The sequence below is a fragment of the Mercenaria mercenaria genome, chromosome 1 (genome assembly GCF_021730395.1).
Source record: "Mercenaria mercenaria strain notata chromosome 1, MADL_Memer_1, whole genome shotgun sequence".
In the NCBI taxonomy this organism is placed as follows: domain Eukaryota; kingdom Metazoa; phylum Mollusca; class Bivalvia; order Venerida; family Veneridae; genus Mercenaria; species Mercenaria mercenaria.
Window position 1 is genome coordinate 72066785 of NC_069361.1, and position 18352 is coordinate 72085136.

At 36.4% G+C, this 18352-nt stretch overlaps 1 protein-coding gene across 1 annotated transcript; it reads left to right on the forward strand.

Moving 5' to 3' along the window:
• Window positions 1–442: 442 nt before the first annotated feature.
• Window positions 443–16434, forward strand: LOC123534335 (uncharacterized protein CXorf65 homolog). Its single transcript, XM_045316548.2, has 5 exons — window positions 443–1240; window positions 6380–6466; window positions 7286–7402; window positions 10839–10937; window positions 15163–16434. Exons 1-5 carry the CDS (start codon window positions 1216–1218, stop codon window positions 15294–15296), a joined length of 462 nt encoding a protein of 153 aa, XP_045172483.1. The 5' UTR covers window positions 443–1215; the 3' UTR covers window positions 15297–16434.
• The last annotated feature ends 1918 nt before the right edge of the window (window positions 16435–18352 follow it).

Below are 18352 nucleotides of genomic sequence, written 5' to 3' on the forward strand. Positions count from 1 at the left end.
GATCAGACTGCGCAGATGCTGGTCTGGATAATGCACTATGCTGGTTTTCACATGGCGCGGCCCAATTATCTCTAATTTTCGTATGCAAAGCTCTATACAAGATAAATAGCTGTATGTATTAGTATCTTTATCCCATGTCTTACATCGTTTACAGTAGGTGAATTAAAGTGGACGAAATTAAATATGCCTGTCTTTCTGCCTACTTTAAATAAAGAGATATTTCGTTAATCTTTCAGTTTAACATATTTTATACCCCCATCTGGTTTGTCTGAACGAACCAGATCTAGACTTGTATGCTAAACATACTTTAAGCGCCAACAGCAATGATCTGCAGTATTTTGTTACGCTCGTAATAGAAAATGTCACCGTGTCAAAAACTATTCATACTTAACATGTTTAAAACCTTTAAAGCTAAATCTAAAAAATCTATCAAAATTAACGATTTGTTCACAGTTGATTTTTTCCTATATATATTGACAATTTAGCAGAAAGGACTTTCCGATACATTTCGCTTGAAAAAATAATTTGTGTACATTTATTCTATTCTAAGCCTTGAAGCAGTAGAAATTTAATACTACTATATTTACACGAAATGTCAAAGCACTTACTCAGATTTTTGTAGCATTGTGTTAATAGACAAAAAAAGTATATATCTAAAAAGGAAAGCGTTTGATTGAGAGACACGGAGAAGACACTTTTTGTATTAAAACTGAAACTGTAGACGTGCTGGTATTGAACCGAAGAACAATGAAACGTGGTTTTCAAGTCTACTCTAATGAATTTTACAAATTGAGAATAAATATTTAATGGACATTGGAAAACCTGCCACTAATATGGAACACGTTTACGCGTTTTACATCATTTTTGTGATTTAGCCAATTGCAAATTTTAAGTGCCACTGAATTATATAAGCGAACTGAAATGCACGCGAGCGAGAGCGTTTTGTGAATTTATTTATTACTTCATTAAAATTTGTATTATGTTAGAACATTGAACCTGGTAGCTTAAATGATTGGCGTTTCAAGATTTAAAGAACATTAAAGGATTAAAGAAGTTTAAAAGTTAAGCCTTGTTACATTGAAGTGCATATTCTACAGGAGTAATTGCATAACTTTATGTCAATAGTTGGAATATTACCAAGTTCATCATATACGCAGCTTCGCTTTAGGATATTGTTTTTATTTCTCCCAAGATATTCCTTGACGATTGACCACAATGTTTGTCACTGTACGGTACGGCGGTAAGTGAAATATTTTGTTATTCTCAGGTCTTTCATATATCGAATAATATATGAGCCACGCCATGAGAAAACCAACATAGTGGGTTTGCGACCAGCATGGATCCAGACCAGCCTGCGCATCCGCGCAATTTGGTCAGGATCCATGCTGTTCGCTAACAGGTTCTCTAATTGAAGTAGGCTTTGAAAGCGAACAGCATGGATCCTGGTCTGGATCCATGCTGGTCGCAAACCCACTATGTTGGTTTTCTCATGGCACGGCTCAATTATAATTGCTTAACAAAGGTGGCGAGTTCGATCACCAGCGAGGCAATATTCTCAATGATTACTGGACCATTGGCAACACGTCTAAAGTCATTCTTCCACTATTTGTTATATATGTGGTGGGGAAGTTGGCAGTTACTTGCAGAAAACAAATTAGCACTGGAACGGAAACCCATAGAAAATCTTTTTGTAAACTTAATTTTAGAGTACCGACAATCCATGTGCACGCTTCCTCCAGACTGTTAGTATTTAGTGTTAGATGCAAAAGACATCCTTATTCTTGAAGCTTCTCTGGTTTTTTAGTGTGTCTAGTGTAAAGCACCCAAACACGGGACTCGTATCCCAATGGTTAGCAATTTTAGTTGGAGAAACGAAGGCTCGAGCTTTCGACCACTGATTTCGTAGTCAGTGTTACCAGTGGACCACTATGTCCGCATTGGAAAATCTGGTATTGACTGGGCTCTGTTATTGTAGCCTAAAAAATAGTAACTTACGTATACTTATAGGTACTAGCCATAGTGGTTTTAATGTAATGAATACAGTTTATATTCAAATGTTAATTAAGTATGCAAATACTTCAAAAGAACTTGAATTATTAGTGCACGTTTAACACCAATATCAAATGAAATAACGACATGTGTTCTTATTGTTATGAACGATTGTTTTAAGATTAACTAGATCTACAAACATTAAAAGACTTTAAAAGGTTAGATGATTTTGTGTATTGTCTGATTTAACATTTTATGGTCGCGTGCCAGAGTGAACAGACTAGTGATTTACATCAGAATGATATTACGTGGTTTTTTTTGTTTTTAATTAAAATTGTTAAATAAATATGTTTTAACGTAGATAGATATTGTGTATTGGCTTAAAACCCACTTAATTTGATGGTTCCCTGATTTTGTCAGATTTAGACGTAAACATTTCTATTTTACAACAGTTTTACGTAAGCTACACTCGACAGCCACTCGCATCTGAATGACTGAGAACCTCACCCATTGCGATTCGAACTTGTGACCCCGTGCTCTGGAATACGGTGCTTAATTCATGCACAACTGCGCGTAGCGTTCCCCTTGTCAAAATTACTTTTACGTCACGCATTCCCCTCGTCAAACTTGCATTCAGACGTCTCCTTACACAATCTTTCATTGAATAAAAAACCGAGAGTAGAAAAAAAAACGAAAAAAGAAAATAAAAGAAAAAAAAAAACATTAATAAGCCTAGCCTAATTTGAAACTAAATCAAGTTTTTTGATGAATAAATACAACATTGAGCTTAATAAATCACGTGCTTCTTTTTGTATTTTGATAGCTAAATACTCACTAATCACCTGGTTTTGAATATTTCGGCAAATAAATGTGTCTACTAGTGTAAAGAGTTCATTGATTCACGTGGTTTTATAGTTACTGTCTACTAGCGTAAAGAGCTCACTGCATAAATCACGTGGTTTTATAAATACTGTCTAAAAGTGCAAAGAGCTCATTGAATCACGTGGTTTTGAAAATACTGTCTACTAGTGTAAATAACTCACTGATTCACATGGTTTTATAAATACTGTATACTAGTGTCTACAGCTCACTGAATCACGTGCTTTTATAAATACTGTCTACTAGTGTAATGAGCCCACCGATCCACGTGCTTTTATAAATACTGTCTATATCAGTGTCTTCAGCTCACTAAATTGCGTGGTTGTGTACAGAGCTTACAACATCACGTGGTTTTATAAATGCTGTTTACTAGAGTATACAGCTCACTGAATCACGTGGTTTTATAAATACTGTCTACTCGTGTAAAGAGCTCACTGAATCACTTGATTTTATAAATATTTTTGACTAGTGTAAAAAGCTCACTGAATCACGTGGTTTTAAAAACACAGTCTATTAGTGTCTACAGCTCACGGAATCATGTGATTCTATAAATACTGTCTATTAGTGTAAAGAGCTCACTGAATCACGTGCTTTTATAAATACTGTCTACAAGTGTAAAGAGCTCACTTAATCACGTGCTTTTATAAATACTGTCTACTACTGTAGAGAGCTCACTGAATCATGTGGTTATATAAATAGTGTCTACCAGTGTCTACAGTTCACTGAATCACGTGGTTTCATAAATATCGTTTACTTGTGTCTACAGCTCACTGGATCACATACTAATTTTTATTTGTAGCCCTTGCTATTGAAACCATTTGTCTATATTTCAAAATAAAAGTCTATAAGCCGGTGTAATGAAGTATTTCGACCCCCATAGAATATCGACCCCCCCGGTCATTATTCTATAGAAAATGTGACTCCTTTCCTGTAAAATATTGACTCCCCTTATAAAAAACTGACTCCCTTTGAAAACTCTATAGAATAACGACCCCCGGTCATTATTCTATAGAAAAACTGACCCCTCCAAGTAAAATACTGACTCCCTAAAGATGACTCCATTCGAATCTCACAGAATAACGACCCCGGTTATTATTCTATAGAAAAAGTGACTCCTTCCATGTAAAATACTCACTGCCGAAATTACTACATTCGAACTCTCATACAATATCGATTCCCGGACATTATTCTATTTAAAAAAGTTACTCTTTCCGCGTAAAACACCGGTCCCTAAAAAGACTTTCGACAATAATATCTATTAAAAAGTGATCCCCACCAAACCTAACGGACAATTTTACTAGATCTACAACTCTAATACCCTCCATTGCCAATAGTTAACATTTTAATTGTACTACTACTACTGGTGCCGCTACTTCTATTGCTATTACTACATGTACTTCTTCCTCTTTTTCTACTACTACTACTACTATTTCTACTACTACTGCTACAACTGCTACTACTGATACTACTATACCTGCTTCCACTAATACGTCTTGTACATCTACCTTTTCTTCTCCTGCTGCTGTTGTTGCTGTCACTTATTCCTCGCTGCTGCTTCAGCTGTTACTACTGCAACTGCCACTACCACTGCCACTACTACTACTACTACTACTACTACTACTACTACTACTACTTTCTATTGTTGCCGCTACCGTACTTTACTGTCACTGCTAAGTATTGCAACTTCTACTAATACTAAGTTCTATGCTAGCAGTTTCTTGTGCAGTTTTCTTCTGAAGAATTACTTCATACCGAAGTTTGCAGGGATTATTGACACTGGTGTGTTTTGTCAACGTATTGTGAATTGTTATTTTCCTGAAAAAAAATGTATACACCAAGATACAGCGTCTAGAAATAGAATCCCTTTTCCCGTTGCGGAATGCTCTGACTTCTGTGTCAAGCGATGCTATCTGGGGCTAATGGTCAAACGGAAAGACGGACGGACGGACGGACAAGGGCAAATCTATATGCCCCCCCTCCCCCGAGTGGGGGCATAAAATGCAGCAATTAGGCCTTAGATACATGAGTTATCACTAAATTTGACCAAATGACCGGGGTCGTTTTTTTATGGGAGTCAATATTCTTCGTGAGGTTCAGTTTACTTCACGTGGGGAAGTCATAGTACTATGATCCGGAGGTCATAGTACTATGACCGGGGGGTCACTTTTTCTATAGAATAATGACCGGGGGGTCATTATTCTATGGGGGTCGAAATACTTCATTACAATGACAAAATGTACGTTACAGAAGCGGGAAAATCAGCTTTATAAATCAATAAGAGATTGTTTAAAGATTGTTTACCAATCAAAGAGAACTTAATGCGTGTTCGATTTAATTTAACATTTTATCATGTCGCTATTGTCATCCTGCGGAAAAATCAATTTATTTTATTTACAAGTTCCTGGGAACCTCATCAAATCCCGCGATCATTGTAAATAGATGCAATTTTCTCACACAGTTCTGATGGTAAAAGTCTTGTTTAGGTAATTGATCTTCGATTAAATAAGGTTATAACTGCTTATTTATCAGAACGTAGCTGTCAAACACGTGTTTATTACAAGTATAAAAACCGCCCTTGCTCTATTAAATTGCGCTGATTTCTTATACGAGCGATTGCAGTTGATCTGTCAGCTATAAAGCTTGCACAATAATCAATATTTAATTATTGGTTCACAGGTTATTGCAGATTACTCAATGTTATTTAAAAAAACAAAGAAAAAACAAAAAAACAACAACAAAAAAACACGCAAATTAATCGAGTTAAATGGTATTGGTGCGTTTGTATTAGCCTCGATGGGATGGAGACAGAAGGGCAACCGATGACCTAACCAAAACGAACTGTAGTGAACTAAAAATAAAAAAAAACAACAACAAAAACACTACAAGTCCCGTAATACAAATAGGAAAAAAAAAAGAGAAGTATTTTGGCTAAGTCTTAGGGATATGGGTGCGGGTATAAGGCGTAAGTGTTTCATCCCCGCTAATGATACCATAGTGGGAACCATTGTTCCCCCTTTTTAGTTACACTGACTAGAGAAATTGTGTGCATTGTTCATTATATGTACATTTATATCGGTAGGTGGTCTTCAAACTGAGTTGGGTTTTAAGTAGCATACTGTAAAATCATTTAATTTCGTGGGCAAGAAATTTCGTGGTTTCGGTCAAAACAGCAATTTCGTGGGGATATGAATACGTGGATTTCAAGTTCTTAACATAAAATGAATGGGAATTTTACTTGTTCGTTGGTATTAAATTTCGTGGATTGACTCAACCACGAAATCCATGAAAATTATTCCCCCATGAATATTAATGGTTTCACAGTATGCCATATAGGATTTTTACTGTTCAAATATATCATTCGTGTCTTATTTCTGGTTTAATCCCTTCATTTAGTCCGTATAGTATATAATTGGGATCATTCACCTTTCGGACTTGGCGACCAAGGGATTTTAGAAGTTAATCTTATAATTATTACTATCGCTTTATCACAATTAGAATTGTGTAATTGCAGACAATGAGAGCCGTTTATTCAACATAAACTGCCGGAACGAAGTATTGCTCTACCAGATCAAGAAAAGATGCAAAATGGATCACGACGGTATTATTAATGAGCCGCACCATGAGAAAACCAACAAACTGCATTTGCGACCAGCATGGATCCAGACTGTTCGCTTTCAAAGCCTATTGCAATTAGAGAAACCGAAAGCGAACAGCATGGATCCTGACCAGACTGTGCGTATGCGCAGGCTGGTCTGGATCCATGCTGGTCGCAAATGCACTATGTTGGTTTTCTCATGGTGCGGCTCATTTATTTTTTTAATAGTAAGGTTCATCATCAGGTCCAAACAGAAGTACAATAGCCCAGAATGTAGTGTTTGAATGGTTGGTTCGTTTTAAGTGACATGGGGACAGTTAAGATTATACGGCAACATCCTTGCTTTAACGGCGGCGGAAATTCACGGGTGTCTCGGAGCATCATTTCAGGCACGGGTGGGCACCTAGGTAGAACCACCGGCCTGTCAGCAAGCCAGCTGGATGGCTTTCTCACATGGCGATTGGTTAAAAAGCGAGAAAAAATGCATGTCTCCTGCTGGGGGAGCATATACCACTTCCATAAATTGATAGGTGAACCAACTAAGGCAATATTTCTTTACAGAAAAAAAACTTCCTGTAACCTTGGATGGAACGTAAATTTGTCACCCATAATAGTTGCCGAGGTCTCAATACATTCAATTGGAAATAATTTTTCGATAGTTTCAATTACTTTGATATTTTTCTTTTTACTTTTCTTGGTCAGTTATTAAGATTACTATAACAATTTTGGTGAGAAACCGCAGATCCGCTATATGACGAGTTTATCTGCTATATTTATGGCCTTTAATCTTAAACTAACACGTGAATGTTACTTTCTTTTCAGAAATAATAGAGCTATCTGATGAACAAGGAAGCGTGAAAAATCTACGACAAAACCTGAACGAATATGGATATGATTACCTTAAGGAAAGGGAGACGCTGATATTGCTGCGAGTGGATGGTTAGTACATATATTAAACAAGAGCTGCGTGCAAAACGCATGATTAAACCCACCATAAAGGTAACCGAGGTTTTGTAATATGGCGACCTTGGCTTTTGATCCGAGAATAAAAAAAAACGCAACAGAAGTCTTCATATTACATTATGAAAATTTACTGCTATATGGAAAAGAATGTTTTTAAATCCCAATGTCAGTGTGTCATTTGACCTGATGAAAATCAAGCAATACAGGTCATCTACAGACCACTGGCAAATAGCTAATTAGATTTTAAGAAGGTCGCAGAAAAGATTTTAATTTTGAAGGTCATTTATTGTGACCTTGAATTTTTGTTTAACAATTTGCTGATTGAAAACTGTCACTTTGACCTTTATATATAGTAATGCGACACACAAAACCATATGAGTCATCATCTGAAGTTTGACCATCATAGGCTTACACCTTCTCCGGCTTTCCAGTAAAGTTTTCAGTCTTGAGGCCACTCTGACCTTGACCTTTCACCTGCTAACAATTCTAGACATGGGAATCATCAGGCAATCGTCTTGTAGCATTAAACATTTTCCATTTATTGATCTGAAACCAATTTTAGTCCTGAGGCCACTGTGACCTTGACCTACTAATCACAAAACAATAAAGGTTATGTAATGACCACTGTAGGCTAGATCTTGATGGGAAAACTGAGAGTCTTTACTGCTTAGCAGACCGTCATATTTTGGTGCAGAAATAAATGCCTCTTGGTGCAAAATGTAACGCATGGGTGATACGGAATGTCAACTAGAACATGCTTTTGTAAAAAAGCGCATGTCTCCTCCAATGCATAGTCGTATAGGCATGAAGTCAATAGGGGACAGGAGCGAAAGTCAAAGAGACACTGATGGTTGGCTGCAATAGGGATATCCTACCTGGCATGTCCAGTCAACCCACTTAGTTTCAACATTCTGGGCCTAGTGATTCTCAAGTTATTGTTCAGGCTCCTGTGACCTTGACCTTTGATCAAGTGACCCCAAAATCAATAGGGGGTCATCTACTATGCATGTCCAATCATCCTAATGAGTTTCAACATTCTGGGTCAAGTGGTTCTCGAGTTACTGTCCGGAAATGATTTTACATGACCAGGCCCCTATGACCTTGACATTTAATAGAGAGACCCAAAAATTAATAGTGGTCATCTATTCTGCATGTTCAATCATCCTATGAAGTTTCAACATTCTGGGCCAATAGGTTCTCAAGTTATTGATCAGAAATGGTTTTCCATGTTCAGGCCCCTGTGACCTTGACCTTTAAAAGAGTGACCCTGAAATCGATAGGGGTCATCTATTCTGCATGACCAATCATCCTATGAAATTTCAACATTCTGGAACTAGTGGTTCTAAAGTTACTGACCGGAAACAGTTTTCCATGTTCAGGCCCCTGTGACCTTGACCTTTAACAGAGTGACCCCGAAATCTATAGTGGTCATCTACTCTGCATGACCAATCATCCTATGAAGTTTCAACATTCTGGGTCAAATGGTTCTCCAGTTATTGACCGGAAACGGTTTTCCATATTCAGGCCCCTGTAAACCTTGACCTTTAATAGAGTGAACCCAAAATCAATAGGGGCCATCTAGTCTGCATGACCAATCATCCTATGAAGTTTCAACATTCTGGGTCAAGTTGTTCTATAGTTATTGATTGGAAATGGTTTTCAATGTTCAGGCCCCTGTGACCTTTAACAGAATGACCCCAAAATCAATAGGGGTCATCTACTCTGCATGAGCAATCATCCTATGACGTTCCAACATCCTGGGTCAAGTGGTTGTCAAGTTATTGATCAGAAACAGTTTTCAATGTTCAGGCCCCTGTGACCTTGACCTTTAATAGAGTGACCCCGAAATCAATAGTGGTCATCTACTCTGCATAGCCAATCATCCTATGAAGTTTCAACATTCTGGGTCAAATGGTTCTCCAGTTACTGACCGGAAACGGTTTTCAAGGTTTAGGCCCCTGTGACCTTGACCTTTAACAGAGTGACCCCAAAATCAATAGGGTTCATCTACTCTGCATGATCAATCATCCTATGAAGTTTCAACATTCTGGGTCAAGTGGTTCTCAAGTTATTGATCAGAAATGGTTTTCAATGTTCAGGCCCCTGTGACCTTGACCTTTGATGGAGTGAGCCTAAAAACAATAGGGGTCATCTACTCCAGTAGCCCTACCAACCTATGAAGTTTTGAAGGTTCTAGGTCAAATGGTTCTCAAGTTATTGATCGGAAATGAAGTGTGACGTACGGACGGACAGACCGGGCACAAACAATATGTCTCCGCCAGTGGGGGGGGGGGGGGGGGGGGGAGACATAATAAGATAGAATGCTCTTGTCCTTGCATCCAATCCTGGGGTTCCACACACTGATGACCAATATTTAAAACAGACTTTGCAACCAAATATTTACAAGATGATCATTATATTAAATATTTATATAGATGTGCCATATAGAAGGAACTTATGTAGTTTAAGAAGACTCACGCGTGGATCCATAAACTCGTACACAACTATATTAGTATAAGAAAATAGTGCTTAAAAGAAAGGCGTTCGCTTTATTACATTTCTTCTAATATTTGAAGAATACGGCATGCAAGAAGAAGAATCTATCACTAGTTGAAGATGCGGATTATCTGGCTCTCGGGTAACTGTTTTGTGGTAACGAGGCTCTGACAATTACCCTCGAGCCAGATATTTTAATCTGCATGTTCAATCAGTGATAGATTCTTTGAAAAATGACAGACAAGTAATTACAAATTAGCATTCATGGATGTCCCACTAGTACAACAAGTTACTGTACCGTGTGTATAACTGTAAAAGGCTTCGTTGAAATCCTGTCTTTAGCCTTTAGCCTGCTGGCGGCAAATGATACTGCTTTTTGCGACCAGTGCAGACCAAGATCAGCCTGCACATCCGTGCAGTCTGATCATGGTCTGCACTGTTCGCTATTCAGTCAATAAATTTTCAGTGAACACCCCTTTAAATAATAAATGGTATTGCCCAAATTGAATGGCGAACCAGTCCACTGTAGAAATTTATCAGGGTAAGGGTTGGAAATGTAGATTATAGTGCTTTAAGAAAATTGCACATGTATACCTACAGTAGTTGTGTGAGTATAAAGTCAAACTATGTGAAAATGTTGATAAAGTCAACTTTTGCTCTACAATAAAAAGGATGTTTCCTGTTTCTGCTCACTGTGAAATCATTAATATTCATGGAGATTAATTTTCGTGGACTTTGTGGTTTGCAACAGTCAACAAACTTCAATCTTAACAGGTAAAGCTACCATTCATGTTATCTTCACAAAATTCATTCCTCTATCAAGAATTTTTTTTGACCAAAAATCACAAAATTTCTTAACCACAAAATTAAGAAATTTAATACCTACTAATTTAACATTGTTTTCATTATATTACAGCCTGTGAAGGTGAACACACTGAAGAGAATGAGTCAGTGATAGACAAGACTATGTTTATACCTATGTTAGCAACTATGAATGAAAATCAAGATTTTATAGGTTAGTATAATGCCACACCATCAAGTTTTTCATACCATATCCTTCATTGTAAATCTATTTAATAAGCCTGTGAGAAACATTTCAAAAGTATAAAATTTTGAACACAATATTGAACATTTGGAACTTAAACAAGAGGGTCATGAAGGCCATGTATCACTCACCCGGTGCAGATGACCCAGTTTTATGCCAGACATATATCTTATAAAGACCAGCTGCAGACATCATAACTTCATTACTGAAAAAGCACATAATTTTGCTGGGTCAAAATTTCGCGAATTTGAAATTTTGAGTATGTTCGCCAGGTTTAATATTCACGAAATTGCAAAAATGGTATCATACTTGAAATGATGAATATTTACGCGATAATTAATTTTCGTGAGATGTAGGGCCTCGCGAATATAGCTAAAATTAAACCCTCGAGAAAATTTCTGCTTTTACAGTATATTGGATTCTATTGGAAGCTAGCTATATAATAATGTCATGTTTTCAACTTTTGAGGTAATAACTGGTAAAGTGACCTGAAACTTAAACCTCAATTGTTTTATATCTAGTCATTAAACTTCCTACTTGAAATTTTGCTTCTGTTTAGCGATATAGAAAAGAGAAGCTTTATTCTTAAATAATGTCAAGTGTATAACCTAAATTCAGCTAAACTAAATGGACAGACAACAGACTTGGAAACAGTTAACAAGAAACACCCAAGTACAAAGAAAAGTATGATAGCTGTTGTTAAATGTGTAGATTAACAGAAATCTAACAATACACCTTGTTTAGATATTTGAGCCACGCCATGACAAAACCAACATAGTGCGTTTGCAACCAGCATGGATCCAGACCAGCCTGCGCATCTGTGCAGTCTAGTCAGGATCCATGCTGTTCGCTAACAGTTTCTCTAATTGCAATAGGCTTTGAAAGCGAACAGCATGGATCATGACCAGACTACGCGGATGCGCAGACTGGTCTGGATCCATGCTGGTCGCAAACGCACTATGTTGGTTTTGTCATGGCATGGCTCATTTAAGATAAGCAGTCTCAGAAAAAAATTGTGAAAACTAGTGGTTCTCAAGTTATGAATTGGAAAAGGTTTTCCATGTTCTGGCCCTGTGACCATAACCTTTGATTGGGTGACCCCAAAATCAATAAGGATCATCTACTTCTGCATGTCCAATCATCCTATGAAGTTCCAACATTCTAGGCCAAGTGGTTCTCAAGTTATTGATCGGAAAGAGTTTTCCATGTTCAGGCCCATGTGACCTAGACCTTAAACAGAGTGACCCAAAAATCAATAGGGGACATCTACTCTATATCTCCAATCATCCTATGAAGTTTTAACATTCTGGGTCAAGTGGTTTTCAAGTTACTGATCAGAAATGGTTTTCCATGTTCAGGCCCCTGTGACCTTGACCTTTGATCTACTAGGGATCATCTACTCTGTAAGCCCTATCACCCTATGAAGTTTGAAGGTTCTAGGTCAAATAGTTCTCCAGTTATTGATCGAAAATGAAGTGTGACTGACGGACATCCTTGTGAGCTTGACCTTTGATGGAGTGACCCCAAAAACAGTAGGGGTCATCTACTCTGTAAGTCTTATTACCATATGAAGTTTGAAGGGTATATGTCAAATGGTTATCAAGTTACTGATCGGAAATGGATTTCCACGTTCTGGCTCCTGTGACCTTGACCTTTTATAGAGTGACCCCAAAATCAGTAGGGGTCATCTACTCTGCATGTCCAATCATCCTATGAAGTTTCAACATTCTGGGTCAAGTGGTTCTTAAGTTATTGATCGGAAATGGTTTTCCATGTTTAGAGCCCTGTGACTTTGACCTTTGATAGAGTGACACCAAAAACAATAGGGGTCGTCTACTCTACAAGCCCTGCCACCCTATGAAGTTTGAAGGTTCTAGGTAAAAAAAATGGTCCTCCAGTTATTGATTGGAAATGAAGTGTGACGTACGGATGGACAGGGCAAAAACAATGGGGGCGGGGACATAAACAGACGCCTGGTGCATATTGCGGGAACCCTAAATTGTTAACAGTAGATATGTAACAATAATTAATGTAATCATGCCAGTCGTTAGAAATAGATATGTGATACTAAATGTTGTGACATGTAAACAAATAATGATCATAACTGATGTGTTCATAACAGTTATTAGAAATAAATGTATTATACTAAATATTGCAAAAGTAAACAAATAATGATAATTGATGCAATGGTAACAGTTACTTGAAATAGACGTACATGTACAGTAGTAATGTTGTAAAATGTATTAAAACTCGTAATAATAATTATTACAAATAATGTAATGGTAACAGTTACTAGAAATAGATGTTGTGAAATGTAAATAAGTAAAGGTAATTGTTGCAATGATAACAGTTATAAGAAAAAGACAGTAAAGGAAACATCTATTGAGAACTTTGGCAACCATAATTTATTAGGTTCAACATAAGTTAACTCTAGAAAAAGTAGGTGTGTAGTGATAATTATTGTAACAGTAGCTGTTCTACTTTGTTTTTGTTGGGTTAAGAGTCACAGACACAATTTATGTCATCTGTTGACTTTTCCAGCGTCTGATAGTGAAGGAAGATCTCAGGTGCCTCCGGGCATCAATTCAGGGCCTGCAACTGGGTAGAACCATCAGCGTTCTGTAAGCCAGCTGAATATGAATTCTACATCCCTAGGGAGGTTTCGAAAACACACATGAGCCGCGCCATGAGAAAACCAACATAGTGTTTGCGACCAGCATGGATCCAGACCAGCCTGCGCATCCGCGCAGTCTGGTCAGGATCCATGCTGTTCGCTAACGGTTTTTCTAATTATAGTAGGCTTTGAAAGCGAACAGCATGGATCCTGACCAGACTGTGCAGATGCGCAGGCTGGTCTGGATCCATGCTGGTCACAAAGCCACTATGTTGGTTTTCTTATGGCGTGGCTCATATGCGAGGAGCAAGTGATCCAAAGTCAGTGACTTTAACCATTTGGCCACAGAAGCACCTGGGAGTTTTGGTAGAATGTTCAAACAGTAATAAACTTGCCTGCAGAAACCCCCGTAACATTAGTTGTTGTAAAAGTAAATACATGATGATAATTGTTGCACACAATCATGTTGATAACTTGTTATCTGTGAACAAATGCTAGCTTATAGTGCTCTAAAATTTATGATGTCCAGTACTTGCTTTATAGATGAAGTCACAGAAAACGACAACATTAATATCTATTTATAATCATGTTTTTATGACAAACCTTGAACAGATATAACTACCTGTATATTTTCCTTTTATTACACAAATATGCTTTATAACAAACAAATCCATTTTAATAGTAGATGAAACAGTCTTACCAAACTATCTAAACCAACATACAATCATTACACTTTTTCAATGACAGCACCTAACAATGAATGAAAAGCTTTTGCTATATTCCCAGTGAAGGCAATGTTTCTAAACATGACAAAAAGTCAGTCTATTATAATAAACTGCTGTAAGCATCTTGATTAATTTTAAACAAAGAACTGCGCCATGAGAAAACGAACATAGTGCATTTGTGACCAGCATGGATCCAGACCAGCCTGTGCATCCGCGCAGTCTGGTCAGGATCCATGCTGTTCACTAACGGTTTCTCTAATTGCAAGAGGCTTTGAAAGTGAACAGCAAGGATCCTGACCAAACTGCGCGGATGTGCGGGCTGGTCTGGATCCATGCTGGTCGCAAATGCACTATGTTGGTTTTGTCATGGTATGGCTCATTTAATGGTTTCTCTAATTGCAAGAGGCTTTGAAAGTGAACAGCATGGATCCTGACCAGACTGCGTGGATGCGCAGGCTATTCTTGATCCATGCTGGTCGCAAATGCACTATGTTGGTTTTCTCATGGTGCGGCTCAAATTACTGTTTTATTATCAAGTGGATAAAAACCTAGAGAACCTAGTGGCTTAGCCTTAATTTCAAAATTAAAATATTTTCTATGACTTAACAACATGTCTATGTATGCTATTTATCTAATAAATATTGTATTTCTCTCCTTAAATACAAATTATTTCTTCTGGTATTCAAACATATATTCCACTATTGGCACTGCTGCAGAATACAGGTCTGCCTGTGAAACTCTCCCAAGGGTCAGGACTTTGATCAGATGAAAAAACTAAATTTTTTCTCTATTTCCCACAATAATAATGCATATGCAAAATGTTGCATCTAATTTCTTTAAATCTTTTATTTTTCAGACGCACTGAACCCACAAAATCACCTCGGACGCAAAAATTCTTTATTGGATGATGTAGATGGAAAAGGAAGAAAATCTAAAAATAAAGACAAGAAAAAAGATAAAAAATCAAAACCTCCACAGCCGAAGAAATGATACACAATTATGTTCTATATATTCATTGTTATCTGTGATCTCAGTTATGTTACTTTTTATTAAATAACACAGTTTAAAGGGGCCTGTCTCCAAATGAATGTCGCGTTTAAAGGGGCCTACCTCCAGTTAAACATCACAAAAGGGTAATCGTAACTTTCAAAAGCAAAATAAAATTCAAAAATCAATCCGTATTATCTAGGTAGATATATGTTGAGTTACCTGTAAAATAAACTCCAACTACTTTACATCAAACTTTTACTGTGTGACAAAGACAGCAGAGAGACTTTACTACATATTTCATAGATTAGATCTACATTCTGCTTCAAAATCATTGAATTGTCTTTATTTTGCTTTTTAGTTACTCTTGTGTAGAAACAATTGAATGTTCTTTCAAAACATTTTATTTAACTCTGGAGATATACCCTTTTAATCAAAGGGATGTAAATGTTAAAATTATTTCCGTTTCTTAAATAATTTTTGGTAAATATATTGTTTTTATTTCCAAAATATTCTAGATATGGCACAAAAACATTTGCAAATACAGAACAGACGTTTAACAGAACAACTATATTTCTAAGCACAATCAATAGTTATTGTATAATTATAATAATGCAATCATTGTTTTGTTTGAAAATAGCTACAGTCCTTCTTGTTTTACTAAAACAAGACCGATACATCACCAAGTGACCAAAAATTATACTGTGAAATCATTTTTATTCGCATATTTCGCACTAGAACCGATGCGCGAATTAAAGACCGCGCTATTATTATTTTTCAATTTTATTTTTTCAATTCTAAAATTGAAAAGCACGAATTAAAGCCCGCGCGAAACAGTCCTTTTTCAAATTGGGGCGAAATTTCATGCCAGCGAATTTAAATGATTTCACAGTAATAATAATAATATAATAATAATTGTCCTTCTTGTTGATTAATTTAACGTTATTTTCTACATGGGTACAACATTTTTTTAATAATAATTAAGGTGTCTATCCAAATCACATTAAACTTAGATGCTTAAATGAGCAAATTTTTACCTTGCAAAATATTTTGAGATTATATACTGATTCATTATTTTATGTGGAAATCTGTACTCCATGTTACTGTAAATATACATGTATATTAATCATACAGAGATTTACCTTTTGTTGTTGTAATTATTCGTTGTTGTCATTATCAGTTATCATTTAGTTTATCAGTACTATGAAACATGATAATTCTGATAGCAACCATATAGGAACCTTGAAGCGGAGTCATGCGCAATGTAAAAATCCTTACACGTTTTGAGGGACTAAGAATGTCCCACATACAATAAGGATATATATTATTTACCAAAGAATTTTCTGTCTCAAAAACAGCATGTGTTTCACTAACAAATACAAAATCCTGAAGATATGGAATTATAGTATTCAGTCGGAAATGACACGATGGTGTTTGGACTTTCCATGCATCAACCAGTTCACTGTTTCAAATGAGTTTTCAAATTTTATGCATCTAAAATTATGGTCAATTTATACTGACATAAAATAGGTATATGTATATAATTAAAGGGTCATTAAAACCCTTGATCTGCAATGCTACATTTGGCTCACATGAACAGGGCCAGCTCGAATCAAACTCAGTGCAAGCCTCTCATGCGATCCAGACCTGGTAAAATCAAAGAGAGCCTAATATAAAATTGCAATCAAGGTACTGATATAATGATTTTATTGTATTGAGAAATTTTACGGATGGATAACTCTGTCTGCTAAAATCTTTGCAGGTTTGTTATCTTTTATATTTCGCTTAGCAAGTAAATAAACCTAAACATTTTTAAAATGGTCTTCAGTCAGTCAGTGTTTAAGTTTAATAACGGTCCATTCACCCTTTCAGACACAATGAAGCATAAAAAGTACAGACCACGAACACGTCCCCTTTCATGTTCTTAAATTGTGTTTTTGAGCCGAAAATAGGGGTATTGATTACCGCTCTGCAATTTCCAGAGTGTTTTGTCCAGAGTGAATTTTGTTGCTAAATTTTAAAATGGTCTTTTAAATCTTTTAAACATACAAAACAAATCCGATTATAGTCCTTATAACTATTAAAACATATAAATCACTAAAGGGTATAAAAACTCTTACCCGTCATCAATTTCTACACAAGGCTTACAGTTACAGCTAGTTCTAATGCATTTCATATCAAAGTACATTTTGTATTCCCTATTTGAAAGAACAGACTGTATCACAGAAGTTTGATATACTTGTATGTCTTCAAATTAGTTTTATGCCCATATGGATGCAATGACAGACGGTTATTCCCTCTTAACCATATAATAAAGGTAAAGGTTTGAAACAAATCATTGTAACTTGTTTCAAAGATTTATGACAAAGTTCCCTCAAGCAGGTAAACTGTATAAAAATGCCAACCTTTGAGATTTTCGTCAATAAGCTTTCATTAAAGCATTACATGCCACCTTAAAAATGTTGAGAATTTTAACAGTCGAATGACCCTACAGATAACTTCAGCTATTACTTCTTTGATTTAAATAAGTCCCTAAGAACATTACAGAAAGTGATTCAAATCTGTAAATTTTTTATCTTGTTTAAACATAATCATATTTCATCATTTTCATGGTTTTGCAAAAACTGGATGTATACATTGAGCTGCTTTTTTTTCTTATAATGTTGACCTTTGACTTCAAAACAGCATGCATTTTTGTTACAATTAGGAAAGTTGCCACATAGATTTTGAGCACTTCTGAAACAATCATATTTCAATCAATGATCCGTTTTCACAGTTGAATCCTTAGCACCTTTCCTAAACTCGTTTCTGTCTAACACAGTTTTTGGTAGAGTTTTACTGTATCTGTTACTAGTATCTTCAGTTGCCTCCCCTTCCAACTCTTTAAGTCTTCTTTCATCCCTCTCCTCTAACACTGTCATTGATCGACTTGGTGTACTTTTGTCCGAAAATACAGATTCAGCATTATATCCAATAAAGCCGATCACTATAGCGACTGGTAGAGTTATAACTGGTGCATACTGTCGTGCCACTGCTACTATCACATTCCACATTATTTC

Bases quoted from the DNA above. Each gene is read 5' to 3' on its own strand.
- LOC123534335 (XM_045316548.2), top strand. From the start codon at position 1,216: ATGTTTGTCACTGTACGGTACGGCG. The intron at 6,467-7,285 runs GTATTATTAATG...CTTTCTTTTCAG, and splicing joins ATGCAAAATGGATCACGACG to AAATAATAGAGCTATCTGAT. The intron at 7,403-10,838 runs GTTAGTACATAT...ATTATATTACAG, and splicing joins GATATTGCTGCGAGTGGATG to CCTGTGAAGGTGAACACACT.